Source organism: Equus asinus, chromosome 5 (assembly GCF_041296235.1).
Source record: "Equus asinus isolate D_3611 breed Donkey chromosome 5, EquAss-T2T_v2, whole genome shotgun sequence".
NCBI lineage: Eukaryota > Metazoa > Chordata > Mammalia > Perissodactyla > Equidae > Equus > Equus asinus.
The window spans coordinates 11,651,748-11,667,445 of NC_091794.1; the positions used below are offsets into that span (position 1 = coordinate 11,651,748).

The 15,698-nt window shown below is 34.1% G+C and overlaps 1 protein-coding gene across 1 annotated transcript in view; it reads right to left on the reverse strand.

The window, feature by feature from the left end:
• Positions 1 to 716: 716 nt before the first annotated feature.
• Positions 717 to 15,698, reverse strand: part of CIP2A (cellular inhibitor of PP2A) — a 34,417-nt gene continuing 19,435 nt past the window's right edge. The window contains exons 12-21 of the mRNA XM_014837437.3: positions 14,864 to 14,963; positions 13,199 to 13,317; positions 10,766 to 10,961; positions 10,197 to 10,271; positions 9,989 to 10,099; positions 8,767 to 8,963; positions 6,553 to 6,666; positions 6,230 to 6,312; positions 5,361 to 5,500; positions 717 to 4,314 (exon numbers count right to left, since the gene is read on the reverse strand). Coding sequence (XP_014692923.1) covers positions 4,144 to 4,314; positions 5,361 to 5,500; positions 6,230 to 6,312; positions 6,553 to 6,666; positions 8,767 to 8,963; positions 9,989 to 10,099; positions 10,197 to 10,271; positions 10,766 to 10,961; positions 13,199 to 13,317; positions 14,864 to 14,963 — 1,306 coding nt within the window. The 3' untranslated portion in view covers positions 717 to 4,143. The remainder of the gene's footprint in view (positions 4,315 to 5,360; positions 5,501 to 6,229; positions 6,313 to 6,552; positions 6,667 to 8,766; positions 8,964 to 9,988; positions 10,100 to 10,196; positions 10,272 to 10,765; positions 10,962 to 13,198; positions 13,318 to 14,863; positions 14,964 to 15,698) is intronic.

Consider the following 15,698-nt stretch of genomic DNA (forward strand, 5'->3'; position numbering starts at 1 on the left):
CTGCATTTAATATTTATTGGCGATCAATGAGACAGCCAAGGCAAGTGACCAAAATCTTACAATTTAAATGAGCAATTTTCAAATTAGGGGGTTTGGGAAGGAAAATAATATCCAAGGGGTCCTGTAGTTTAAAAAAATATTTAATATGCTTAACATACCTCTTATTTTCTTAAACTACAGAAAGTAAATCTCAAATTCTTAGCTTGTGAGAATATATACACACAAAAGTAGATACTCTATTGTCAAATTATAAGTACTATATTTTAATTTTGTCAAAGATGTAATAAATGATGCAATTTAGATTGCTTTTCCCAGTATACCCTATTACCAAAATGTTCAATTTTCCCCCTTTAAAAAGCAAAAGAAAATAACCATTTGGCAACTATCAGAGTTACAAATGATTTGAACAAGAATTATAAATGGACACTAAAACTAGGGGTGAAAGTTGTAAGATACAGGATATTTGTAGTATCTCCCCACAAGTTACTTATTATTTTCAAAGGGAAAAATAGTAATGTTACACTGAAGGCACTACTTGGTGTGTATTATTGCATGCACATAGGTAAATATATTATGATGCTGACAGCCACGGTATTTCCACATAATCGTTTAAAGCAAAAGTTATAACACTGTTTGGGAGTTAGTAAAGTATATAGATATATGTGCCAACTATACCATAAAGGATGAGGAGAGGATAAACAGACCGACACAGCTGCAAGGTTTCTACATTTTGTATTAAGTAGTATAATATTAACTCTAAGTGGACTGTGAAAGTTAAGAACTTATTTTTCAAAATAGATAAAAAAGCAAGACCCAACTATATACTGTTTACAAGTCATGTGTTTTATATATAAAGACACAGTTAAAAGTAAATTGATAGAAGGATATCAGGACAACAGAAAACATAAAAAGACTGGAGTGGTTGTATTAATATCAAATAAAATAGAACTCAAAACAAAGATTACCAAAGACAAAGAGACATATTTGTTAATAATAAAAGGGTCAATTAATCAGTAGGATATAACATCGAACAGCAAAGTTTAGACTGTTCTTGTAAATGAAGTTTTCCTGGAACACAGCTATGCTCATTGGTTTATGTACTGTCTGTGGCTGTGTTCACGCTACAACTGCAGAGTTGAGTAGCTCTGTGACAGAGACCGTATGTCTCACAAAGCCTAAAAATATTTACTACCTGGTCCTTCACAGGAAATATTTGCTGACTCCTGTAAAAGAATTAAGTCACAAATGGACAAATGTTTGGTCCAATAGTAGGTAAGTCAAAAGCAAAATTGAAAACACAATTCATAACCATTTGAAAAGAGAAAAAGAAAGAATCAAATTAAAATAAGGTTATAAGTTTTAGGGAATATATGTTAATTAGAGGTACCTGTAACATATGTGAATGAGTCTCAGATAGAAGTTGAAATTCAAACACATTCTCATTTAACTAACAGTCCTAACTCAAGACAGAATCTCCATACATCCTTAACATAAATAAGTCTTTACAACGTATGAGTAAATAAAACTAAAAAGGGCACTAATCTGACAATTTCCCCAAAAAACACAGAATTAAGTTTTAATGAGTATTTTTTTTGCCCTGACATTAAATAGTTTAGTATAAACTCAAATCAGCCAAACTTTCAAAGAAGTCTATACGCATTCAAGTGACAAATGTAAATGGTCAAAGAACTTGTTAATGTACACTTGAATACAAACTCTTCATAGCAAAACTATAGAGAATTTCAATAATTCTAATATAATCATACCTTTACTTAGTTTGGTTTCTCCATTAAAGCATGGGCATACATACATAGAAATCCTTTATGGTGGCTCAACCTTGCTTAAAATAAAACTTTTCTAAAAAGAATACACACACTGTTTTTTTAAATCTGAGGTACATAGAAGCAAAAGCAAAAAGAAGTACTCAATATACCAAGGTTAAGAAAAATAATAGGTGGGGCTGGCCCCGTGGCCAAGTGGTTAAGTCCAGGTGCTCCGCTTCAGTGGCCCAGGGTTTCGCTGGTTTGGATCCTGGGTGGCGACATGGCACCGCTCGTCAGGCCATGCTGAGGAGGCGTCCCACATGCCACAACTAGAAGGACTCACAACTAAAATATACAACTGAACTGGGTGGATTTGGGGAGAAAAAGCAGAAAAAAAGAAAAAAGAAGATTGGCAACAGTTGTTAGCTCAGGTGCCAATCTCAAAAAAAAAGAAAAAAATTTACAAAAAAAAAGAGAAAAACAATAGGAACAATATGAAAGATGCTACAAGAGACAGAAAGACTAGGAAAAATGGAAGTGGAGAAGGATGATGATTAGATTCACCTTTAAAGCTAAAGTATGGTTTTTCTTCTTCAGAGAGAGGAGACTAGGCATAACAGGTTAAAATTGGGGCATTAGAAAAAGGCTGGTAAAAAATATATGGAGCCTGTGCCTCTATAGGTCTTTAAGAATATGCAAATTGAGTGGTTTAAATAAATGCATACTTGCAAGAATGGAGTAGATCTGCACTGTCCAGTAGGATGGTAATTAAAATTTAAATTAATTAAAATTAAATAAAATTATAAATTCAATTCTTCAGTTGCACTAGCCATGTTTTAAGCTCTCAACAGCCACACGTGGCTAAAGACTATGATCCTGGACAATGCAGATAAAGAACATTTCCATCATCACAGAAAGTTCTACTGAGCAGCACTGGGCTGGGCTCAGTGTCTTGAGAGTGTCCGAGCTGTAAAGAGAGTATGATTTTCCCTAGAGCTTTTGGTTTGTTTATTTATCTTATAGAACTTTCTGTTTTTTATTTTACAGAGACATTTTGTTCTTCAGTCATAGCTATCATATAAGCATTTTTTCATATTAAATTAAAAATGCATGCAGTTTCAAAAGAGAAATAAAATATACTCCTTATAGAACAAGAAGTAATTTAAAATGTGTTACAGAACAAGTAGTAATTTAAAATGTGTTACTCTGTATAATGTTTTTTTAAGATTTGCAGAACTGTACAAAATATATTCAGATATATAAAACTATTATAGTTTGATATTATTTAATGTAATTGGTGAATTACAAAAATATATTTAATTTCTAAACATAAATCAGATATACCATGGTTGAAAATAGAAGAAACCTAAGATCATGCAAGTTAAATAGAGATAGAAATAGTAAAGAAAATACCAAGTAAAATTAATGGTTGTAATAGTATAGCAATAAAATCAACCAAAATATTGATATAAAAACTGTTTAAACACTACTTAAACATGTGATTCACACGAAGAATAATGAAAAATTCCCTTGTAATAAAGAAATAGATGAATAAAGATATTTAAACTACGCTTTAAAATTAAATGGCCAAATTAAAAACTATTTAAATCAAAGACAAACATTAAAAGCAATTTATATCAGAATTAACAGAAAATAATAAATTTCTGAAGCAAGGGCAGAATCCAAGTGATCCTTATGTAAAATCATAAGAAATTCCTAATTGAAAATTATATGGGTGGGTCAACATGCAACATTTTAAAAAAAGAAAAACTAAAGCTAGGCTTATAAATAATTCTACAAGTTTTTATAGTTTTTTATGCAGTCATTTAACACATCAGCTATTTTCTAATTTTATACATTATTTCTATAACTAATTGCATTCTTTTCATATTTAGAACTTCTGCCATTTATCTTGCTGCAGTTTAAATGCAGGAATACAGTTAAGTTCACTGATACCTTCTCTTGTGCTACTTTAGAGAAAAATTTCTCTGACAACATCACACCTTCTCTTTTACTAGTAAGTGAATTTTCAACTTATTAATTTTTAGGATTGCTATATCAAGAAAGTTTGATTTTAAAATCTAAATAATTACAAATGAGAATAAATTAAACAAGCCGAAGATTGGAAAGCAACTAAGGAAAAGGAAAATATCTTAAAAGAAATAAGAATGAAGGTTAAGAAGAATATTTTAATGTAAGAACCAAAGAAAGCTTTAAGCAATAAAAGCCAGAAACAGGAAGTAAAACTTTAAGGCCAAATAAAAACATGTATCAGATTAGGTTTTTTACTAAATTAATAATTAGATAATAACTTGCTATTGTTTTAGAGTCACAAATTACCTTCCCAACCCACCTCCCCCAGTAGATAAATACGTAATGTCTATATACTGAGATTCACAGTTTCTGGACTTATTTTCCCGCCACTTAAGCTGTGGATCATTGCTATCATATGAGAGTGTTTGTTCAACTCCTCTTGCTGAAGTTTCACCAGCGACTCTTTCTCTTCCAAACGACCTTCTAATTGGGCCTTCTGAACTTCTAGAGAGGAAGCCTAAGGAATTGGGGGAGGGCAGGGGAAGAATTGAGAAAAACAACTTAGCATATTTTCTCTTCACAGACATTTTAAGATGTCCTTATTTTTTATTTATAAGACAGCCATTTCAAAAGACACATAACTAAAATATAATACATATTTGTTAACTATATAGTGAGTTTAAGATAAGTAATCATTAAACAATATAATATGAATTGGAAAGATACATTTGATTTGTCTTTTTAAGTTAAAGTGAACAGCTAAAATTTTGCAGAAAACACCAGATATTACTATTTAGAATTACCATTAAGATAACGACATTAAAGCAGAACCAGGAAATCAGTAAATGTGGCATAAAATTTTATGCTTCTTCTGTCACTTATGCTGTATAGTTGTTCAAACAGTCTTTCAATCCGGGCCTGTTCTCATCTTCCTGGCGGTAGACGGGCCAGAAAGCACTATTATAGCTATCAGTCTCAAGCAACCATGATAACGTATGTAGAAAGACCACTGGATTTAGGTTCAGAATATATGCCTACTCTTCCACTCAGCTATGTGACTGACCTTGAGCAAGTAACCTAATCCAAGACTGTTTCAGGTGTAGGTTGAAAATATTTATTAATATTTTATATTAACATGTTTGTTAGAGTGAGGAAGATTAAGAGAAATGCTTCATAGTCCTTTCAAAACGATAAAGTTCTAAATAAATATGAATCACTATTATTATTATTACTATCCCTATAAGTAGAGATGCAGCTATACACCTAGATAAAGCTACCTGAAGGTGACAGCAAGAACTAGGAACGCTTTTGTATCCTTTGCCCACTTCAAAGCAGTAAATGCTGCCACACAGTATATCTTCAATGTTTGATGACTGTGGGAAATACATGTTTTCACATTGTGAGAGAGCTCTCATAACAAACACCTGTCAAACCATTTTGAGATCCTAATATCTTCTAAGTAAAATTACTAAAGAAACAAAACATTAATTTATCCAAATTCACCTTTCTCATAAAATAAGACTTTTTCATTTCATTGTAAATGAGAACTCAGCAGATTCTTACCTTAATGCTCAATTCTTTTCTTATCTGTTCCGTTCTGTTTAATTCTTTTCTAAGGAGGTCAATGGTTTCTTCCTTATCTTCCTTTTCTTTTTGTAAGGCTTTAATCTTTTCTTCTTGTACTTTGGTTTTTTGTTGCAAGTCTTAAAATAAACAAAGTCAGCTATATGCTCAGAGGTTCTATACTGACATTACCCTGAAAAGGTTTAGTAGCTATTATGTTGTAAGAACAAAAGAAAGGCAACTTGGAAGATGAAGAAGTATCTTGCTGGAAATAAAAGTTTTACACTATCTGATGAATAAAAAACTATGAAACTCTTCCCCTGCCAGTATTCTAAAGAAATGCCAAATCACCATGTCTTTCCCTCTTCCTCTGTTCTAAATATAATATACAGTAATGAGAGGAAGGACAACCCTCAGAGCTTAAGGGTTAGAAAAGAAAGGGAGGGAGAAAATTATGAAGAATTACATAAGTAGACGTCTGTGCTTTAAGGAAAGTGAATTAGAACAAAAATGTTTTTGTGGATCATTTCAGAGCTACGATCATTAAGAAGCTAGTCACTATAAGTTACCTAGCACTGCCACCTGCTGTTCTGTTTCTCTAAAATTTTTTATTGTAAAATGGGCAATCTTTTCCTATAACTCCAATATTTCAAAAAAATGTATGCTTTTTCAATTTGATCTAACTAAAGTGCTTTGTGAAACGTTATGGCAAGAAAAGGAAAACTGCTTAGGATGTGATTTCAGGTTTAAAAAAATGAGAGAAGTAGAAAATAATGAAAAAGCAAAATAACAACCACTCATGCTTTGATTTTCTTGCAACACAAGACATGTTAAAATATAGACAATTTATTAAATAAGAAGCTACTTACTTGCTAGCTTACATTCTCTGTCTACTAGTTGGTTCTGCACTTCCTTTCTCTGCTCTTCTTTCTCTATTAGTTGGGCAATTGTTCTGAGGTTATAAAAAATTATAGAAGAAAACATCATGAACTGTATCATTTCTTTTTCTCCCCAACAAGTATTTTAAGAGAAAATTCACAAGAACAGTAATTACCCTTAAATTCTGCCAAATATGTATATTTTAAATAAGTAATAACTCCTAATTTTGTCTGTAAAAAACATTCTATATAAAGGAAATCACTTTGCTTTTGAAAAATCCAAAATAATTAGAATAAAGAATTAGAGATTTTACTTTTCATTTTGTTGCTTGAGTGACTCATTCAACTTTTTCACTGTCTCAATTTGTTTATTCAGAGAATCACATGTGATCTGTAAATCTTTATTTTTCCTTTCAGTAGTTTCACTCCTGAAAAGATAAGATGAGTTGATATTTTTATGGAGGAAAACATATAGTGGAGAAAAAAAAGTACAGTGTTTATATATCTTTTAACCAAATTGCATACAGTGCAGGTGAGAGGAGGAATGTTATGAACAAGCAGGACATAGAGAGAGTTAGATTAACTCTAAAGGACAGTAAAGATATGTTTTGGCTGACTTTGCTGGTAAAAATTACTATGAAATGGAAATGCGTGGGGGATAACCTTAGACTTAGGAATACAGGACAGATAATGTTACAGATAATATTGTATTATATAATTTGCTACAAAATACGTAGATCTATGTTTATAGCTAAGTCCAGAAACTGAAACAATTTCTGTGAAAAGATGGGGACTAAAAAAAAAATATAACAAGTCTGTCATCTTTAACCTCTTGGGTATAATATATGTTTAATTTAAAAAGACAAATTAATGAAGAAAGCAGTTAAGGATTCTAAATTTCTCTTGTCTCTTTAACGCTCTGCATCTAACAGTCCTGCTTATTTTATCTGCAAGGTAAACACAAAAAGAATCCTTCCTAAGGTGATACTTTGACATCCAAATATCTTAGGCATAAAAGGTCCTTTTCACTTTACTAAGTACAAAGATAAACAAATGGGTGGCACTGGCCAAATGTGGCCAGCAGCCTTGTTTCATCTGTCCCTCGCAGAGTTTTTAAAATTCTAAATTTGAATGCCTTTATAGTCACTACCAATACCAATGACCTTCCCCAGCCGGCTTCATTTATTTGTTGCCCACCTGGCCCTTCAAGGCTGGAGTCTTACTTCCTGGCCGCTCAAGTACTATCTAGAACATAAGCAGGTTCTAGAAACCACATATTTCTCTTGGATCACTGCCTACTTTCTCTTACATCCTGACTTAACACTAATCGTCCACTTTATCAGGGCTGCCTCAAACAATCAGACTTTGTAAAATGTCGTTGTTGCAAGGCGAAAACATCCTGTTTAGAAATCATGTTGTCATCACAAATTTTCTAGATGCTACACCATTTTTATTGACGGGCAAACAGGCACACAGACCTTGCAAAGTTAAAATTTTCTATATCTCTATATTAATAACATAAACACTAGAACATTTTTTCAAATCTTAACCAGTCTTAAAATATAAATTAAAACAAGGAACAAATTAACCAGAGTGTTTTTGTTTTTATTGTTTGGCGTAAAATACCTAATCGTTCCTGATCCTCCTTATAATTCAGAAGTTTTAACATTGGCCTAAACTGACAACGGAGGGAAAACAGTCTCAGACTCTGTTAGCGATAGCCCTTTTGGACGGAAACTTGGCAATCTATCAAAAAAGTAAAAGCACATACCATTTAACCCAGGAATTCACCTGTAAGAATTTATTCTAAATGACTTACAACTAAGATATAGAACTATGCACTGGGGCTTTGGGGAGGGAAAAAAAAAAAGGGGAGGGAAGATTGCCAATATATGTTAGGTCAGGGCGAATCTTTCCCTGCAAAAAAAAAAAAAGAGAATTTATTCTACAGATATAGTCACACATACAAGTAAACCACAGGCAATGACATAAGGAGAAATACTGACTACAAATTAAGAGATGAGTTAAGCACTAAACACCCAAATTTCCATGCTATGAGGTTGAATAATAAGAAATTGTTAATATTCAACCACTTTAGATCTGCAGAAATGGCCAATTCATATGGATCAACTTAAAACGAATTATGACAACTAAGGTCACTCAGCAATTATCTTTGGAGTGCCTAACCATGTAACTAGCACTGTTCTAGGCCCTAGGGATTTGTCAGTGAACAAAACAGATGAAACTTGTCCTTGCGGTGCTAACACTCCAGATGACTACACGAATAAATAAAAGAAGTAGAACCAACGGGAAAGAAACAAAAAGAGGCGTATTCTGTTTCCAATTCTGATACTCAGTTTGAGTAAGGAATACTTCATTTCACTATGATCTAAATTTCTTGCTATTTGCTTTATATTATGAGAACATATGAATGCTTACAAAAGAATTTTAGGGCCACAGAAAAGAAATGCTGTGTGTTCATTCTAGATTCTAACCTTATACAGAAAACTTCTCCTTTATTGATTTACCTCTGAAGGAGTTCCATGTAGGATTTTGTCAGTATTTCATGTTCTTCAGCCACAGACTCTAACTTCCTGTTATGTTGAAAGAGATGCTCAATATCACTCTGGGCTCTTTCTGATTCAATCTGCTGTGACTTCAGCAACACACCAAGCTCTTCATTTTTTCTCTCAACTTCTCTCAACATAGCAGCAAGTGTCCGTGCCTAAAAGAAAACAGAATAGAGACTTTTCCGCTTTTATATAATATGCTCAGTTTCTACAACTTACCAAATACTAAGGTTTACCAAATAGCTAATACGCTACCATCTATTGGGTTATATAAAGTTTTATTAGTCACATATACTTATTACTTAGCTACTTCTAATAAAATGTGACACTGTTATAGTTTTTTATTTAATAGATTGTTCTGACAAAGACAATCTTGGTATGATCAGATTCATGGATATGCACACAATTATAGTAACATGAAGGTAGCTCTCCATATAGTACTCAGTGAAAAGGGTACAGTCCTCACTGCTAGCCGTCAACCCTAACCGTCTGCTGTGATTCATACGAAAAGTGAAAAGGATTTGACCTATAGCAAATAGTGGCAAGAACTGAGACAAGGCAGAAAAACATAATATTCAGAAGGCAGAATCAATGGGACTTGGTGACTGACTAACTGTAGAAGGTAAACAGTACGATGTCTAGGTTTCTTGTTGGGAAAATTCTAAGAACATTAGAGGGAACATGCAAGAAAAAAATACATTTTAAAAAAGGGAGGGTGATAAGTTCAGTATTGGTTATGCGGAGTCTGAAGTATTTGCTGTGTATTTAAATGGAGCCATTTACAGGAGGCATTCAGTGCTGAGGAAAAACAACCTGGGCTCCGCATATAAAACTGGGAGCATCAACATTCTGGTAATGATTGAAACCACGGGCCACCTAAATAAGGGAAAAGGGCTTAGAACATAATCCTGGGAAAACCCAACATTTAAAGGTTGAGAGGTGAAAAAAGAAGCCCATAAAGGATATAGGAAAAGAATATCCATTCGGGTAGAAATGAAATCAGAAGATAACGGTGTAACCAAAATTAAAGGGGAGGGAGTTTCAAGACGGAGGGAGCAGTCATGTCAAATGCTGAGGACAATGTACTTCAATCAGAGTAACAAAGATATAACGAATATTTTGTACATGTTTTACTTCATTTATCTTCTACTAATCAGATGTACCTTTATACTGTACACACCTCTGTCTCAGCTTGAGTTCTCTGACAGCGATACTGAGCGATCAGTCTATCAGCCTGTGCAAGCGCCAGAGCTTTTGCTTCCAAAAGATCTTGCAGCCTGCTTTCTTTGGACTATAAGAAATATACCATTAATTTTGATCATTTACCAGAAAATATCTACTAAAGTTTAACTGTTACACATACTACATTAAAATACGCTTGTACTCACGGCTAATGTGGACAGTTTCATCTCATATACATCCATTATGTCAGATATTCTCACATCATTAATCTGATCCTTTACCTAGATTTTAATACAACAGTGTCAAAACCCAGAAAATTTTAACACTAAACAAAATAAAAAAATAAATGCCTACTGTGAAACTAAATCACTAAAACTTAATAAGTAACAAAGTAAAAAAATGACGTCATATCAGGTTGTCACAAACATTTCACTAAGCTGGCTACTGCAGAGGAATATCTGGGTAAGATTTGGTATGCTTGTGGGACTTTAAAAGATATTTCTTAAGCTGACGGTGGTTGCTGTGGGGGCGAGTGGGCTGGCTGGGGAAGACCAGAGAAAGAATGATGGCTGTGTTAAAATGTTGGAATTTTATGGCTGTTTTTCCCTTACTCCCCAAACTTTCCAAAATATTGTTACTTTTTATATTAAAAGATAAGGCTTTTAACAATCAAATTTGCATCTAAAGTTGCTTAAATAAATGTTATAATTAAGGCTCATATTTACTTGGTATGTACCAGGCAGAATCCTATTTGTAAAGGCTGTTTACCACTCACCACCACTCCAGACTGAAGTTTCTCTATTAATTCCTCAATATTCAATCCTGGAACTCTCTCTTTCAAAAGTGGGGGAGTTAAACATTTTACTGATGTTGGAAAACTGTGATTTAATGATTGCAGAGGATTTCTTCTGGGCATATGTTCTGTTTCCTGTTGTCTATAGGAATTGTTTGCTGCTATACTTTCTCCAAGACTGAATGGGAATCAAAAAGAAAAAGAAATAATTACATAAAAATAGAGCAAAAGGCAGAGTTAGTACAGAATTAGGAAATCTTTTAGAATGGGTCTTTTTGGGAATATAAGTCTTTGAATATTTTTGAAATAAATCTTGCAGTCTATGATGAAGCAGGATTTTGGGAAATACCCTAAATTTGCCACAGGAAACTCTTCTACTTACAACTCTTTACAATGACAACTCCACCTCTGGTGTGGAGGCTCTAAAACTAGTTTGTGAGTGTGGACTATTTGTAAAACCTAAGTGCAGTGTTATTGATATTGGTAAGAACATCCTTCTCACCAGGGGCCACATCACCTGGCTTTAGCTATGCCTTTACCCTTCCCCTTTCTCACTCAGTTATGTTCTCACAACCTGACTTCCACTCTGCCCATTCCATTGATCTCATCTTATTCCTGCCTCAGGCCCTTTGTATGAGCTGTTCCTTTACCCAGAACACTTCTCCCACCAGATCTGCATAGTGTTGGCTCCTTCTTATCATTAGGTCTCAGTTAAAATTCACTTCTTCAGAGAGGCTCCTCCACCCATAGTAACGTCCACATTATGAAACTTATTTTTTTAAATTTGTGTCCCAACTAGAATGTAAATCTCATGACAGAAGGCCCCCTGTCTAATTTACTACAGTATCCAAAATGCCTAGAAGAGGGCCTGGCACATAGCCTAGAAGGTGGCCCTCACCAGATATTTGTTTTTTAAATAAAACAAACACACAAAGAAACCTACCTACACACCCACCCACCCACTCTGCATATAAATTCACCTGATTAAACTGTTTAAGATAATGTAAACAAAGGCATAAGTGGACATAAATAAAATAAATAGACATAAATGGACATCTGAGATAACGTCCAAAGAGAAAAGTACATAACACGAGTAAGCCAAGGACAGCCAAGACACAGTGAAACAGTCGGGAGGCCTCACATACAGAGATGAGAGGCTGAGGCGCCCACTTGCAAGGACGCTGAAGCATCCACTCGGAAGCAGGGGGCTGTGCCTCACGTAAGATTATTGCAGTTAAAACAAGCAAGCCACCACAAAACGAAGCAGCTTCACAGACCACTTCTACCATGTAAACTGAGAAGCTCCCTATTTGCCCATGTGTTTGTTAAAAAAAAAAGAAAATGAAGGGAATTTTGATTATGTGGGTCTCTAGGTCTTGTTTTCTGTAGTTCTTCATCTCTTAATTTATGACTACTTAAATTATTAATTCTGAAGATAATGAATTTGCTAAGTCAGTTACTAGAAATAGCAGAAGCTAGCAAACCTTTTCTTAAAGAACAAGGCAGTAAGTACATGTAGTCTGTTACAACTACAATCGTGATGTCACAGTATCAGTGTAGGCATGCGTAATACAGACAGAATGAAAATGAAGGGGTGTGGCCTTGTTCCAATAAAATGTTATTTACAAAAGCAGGCTCTTGTCTGCTGGCTATAGTTTGCCGACCCCTGGCATATGGGAATGTCTTAGCTATTTACCAACCACTTCAGTTTATTCAAACCACTTTTACAAATTCATTTATATAAACCACTTAAACTTTTAAAAATTAAAGTAGATGCCTGCTAGACATCTTGTCAACCAGTTTACAGACAGCCAAATCTGAATTTTTTTCAAACATAACTGCAAATATTCTTTTAGTTTTTGAAATTTCTGAGTATAGCACATAGTTTTGCTTGGCCATTATTCCACTTTCTGATAAAATCACAGAATTTTCATTTAGGAACTCTCCTGCCCAACGCATCTCAACTTTCAGTCTATGTAGTTCTGAACCCTTGGCATTTGCTGAGGTCCCCTCCTTGGCAAATGACCCAGATCTGGTCAGTGAGCTTGATGCTTGGACTTACCATTTAAACAACTGGGAGGGAAAAGCTCTTTCCATGGAAGAACTAAACTAGTAGGACATAAACTCAGTTCAGAAGCTACTATGTTAGAAAGAGGTGGTGAGAGACAGAGAGGCATACAACCCAGATGATACGTTTAATGACATGGATCTTGTTTTTCCCTGAGTGAGTATATACCTGGCCTTTTTAGGTAATGAAATCAAATTTTTTTTTTAATCATTTGAAAAATCACTGACTATTACAATGAAGTCTTCAATTCACTGATTTTCTAATCTATCTATACTGAAGACTACTAAAGAAACACAGCAGGATATTCAGGCACCACAAGAGATACATTGGAGGTGATTACAACTCACACCAAAGCAGGAAAATCTGGCAGTGGAGCAGCTTCCAATAATATTCCCAGTCCAGACTGTACTTGCTCTCTATTATCTGATGTTAAAGCGAAGGCCAAGGGAGTAATCAGGCGTGGATCCTAAGAAAATCAGAAGCCAGAAAATAAGAGGCAGAAAGAATAATGTCAGGTCTTTTAGAGTAAGGTGAGTAAACAGAGCTAAATCATACAATAATTCTAGGAAAATTCTAAAGTGCTTCTATGTGATGTTCGAATGTATTTATTAGTCTTTACCTTGTTATAAGTGTCTACACAACAAAATAAACATTAGCTTAAAAACATCTGGCAAAGGTTTTGAATGCTTTTGATTGTGCCTATGAAAATCATGTCTTAATTTTTTTGATGAATTTAAAATAGGTCTCACCCACAACTGACTGATATTTTGAATTGTTTTATTTTTCTACCTATCATTTAAAAGAAAAACTGGCTAAAATGAAAAATGGCCAATCATTTCCAAATTAATTAAAGTCAAAAATAAAAGTAAAATTCAAATTAACTCAAAAAATCTTAATTTAATGACTGAAACAATTATATTCAAAGTCTAAGTCCTTCCTGTCAGTAAATATTTTACATTAGCACTGTAAGCCCCACGTCATCTATTTTGAAAAACACCTCCCAGGAATTGATATAAAGTCAATTGGACTCAATTTCTAAGTTGAGTTAAGTTGTTAACAGGGGAAATATTAAGATATAAATCCTTTATAATTGTCAACATTTTACAATGTTGAGTGCCCTGTAGGTACTCAGGGATAAGCTAACACCACAGAACCATGGTAAGAGCTGGTCTTTATTTCCATAACCCCCATGGGAACCTCTCCTCACTCCTCCCATGGAGGGGGACGATTATTTCTACCTTGTAGTCAAGGAAAGCGGAACTCAGAGAGGTGAAAGAACTTTAAGTCTGCACTGTAAGTGATGGAGTCAACACCCGAACCCCACTTGTTAAGTAGTATGCTCTCAAAGCATACAAGTGGCCCCTGCCTAAGGTTTCAGTCTGGGCTTCTATCCTGTTTATACAGGCACTAGAGCCATCATTGTTATTATAGTTAACTTAATTCACACACGTTTATTAAACACTGATCTACAAGCCAGGTTTTGTGGATATTAAGAGAAACACCTAGAGCTCTCATTCAGTTACTACTATCGTCAAAATTTGTGAGTTAGCTATTTTCTGCACACACTCTCTAATCTTATTATCATTCACAAGGCCTTTTCTTCCAGATGTCTCCCTATGCCCTTAATACCCTACCTCATCAAACCCAACCAAAAACAAAAACCCCAAAACAAATACCACTCCCAACTGCATGGCACCGCAACACCAACAGAAATAAATGAAGAAACCTGAAGAATGACACAAGAAGGGAAAAGGCTGAGGAAGCCCGACTATCATGAACATCCTGTACACTAGAATCAGGAGCACTGATGTTCAATTCCTGTGACTCTATCTAAAATAGCTGCGTAATGAGAATACTGTGGCTACCTAAGATAATTAAGAGCTTTAAACTTTCTTATCATGGCCAATTCTAAGAGAAACATCTTCTAAAAACTAAGAATATTAAAACAGAGACATATATTAGGAAGCATTTCTGTACGAAAAAACTTCAATATTTGAAGAGCTTAAACTCACCTGCAGGATTTTGTAGAAGCTTACTTCCATACCAGGAATCAACTGCTTAAGCTTATTCATCAAATCAAGGGTTTTCAAAATTACGTCAGCAGCAAGTTTGCTTTAAAAATAAGTCATATCTAAATTAGATGCCTCAAAAATTCTTTAGAGCTTACTTCTGTCCATTATTCTAAAGAAAATGAAAAATCAACACCTTTGTTTTTAAACTCAAGAAGATAAAGTACTGTTTCTTTTGAAAAGTAAAAATATCAGAGACCAACATCCTTATAACCCAAGAACCAAAGAGAACAAACTGGCATTAAGAGTCTAAGTTTAGATGGTGTTTCTTTTTCTACTCTCAAATATCTACATGTTTCAACTATCTGGTTCAAGTTACTAGCAGCATCAGCAACATGAACCATTTTATTTTTAGCTTTGGCACTGGAATATCAACAATAGAGGGCAAAATTAGGCAATTAAGAATACCTAATATTTACTGAATGAATTATACTAAACTGTGTTCTCAGCCTTATATCTGAAAGGGAATACAAAAAAGTATAAAGAGATAATCCTTGTTCTTGAGGAGAACAATTAGTGACAATCATGACATTTATGAAAATGGGAAGATATCATAGCATCTAGCATTTAGCAGGTCATCAATAAAGATTTGTTAGATGGACTTAAATCATGTTAAAGGAGGGGATAAAACAATCTCATTACTATCAGTGAAAATTCATCTTTAGCCATAAGTCTCAACATGCTAAGGAAGAAGTGACTGATTTCCTTGTAATAAAAACTACCCGTTTTTTCATGCTTTTTTGCTTAAAAATACAAAATTAAATAAACATAAAAATAA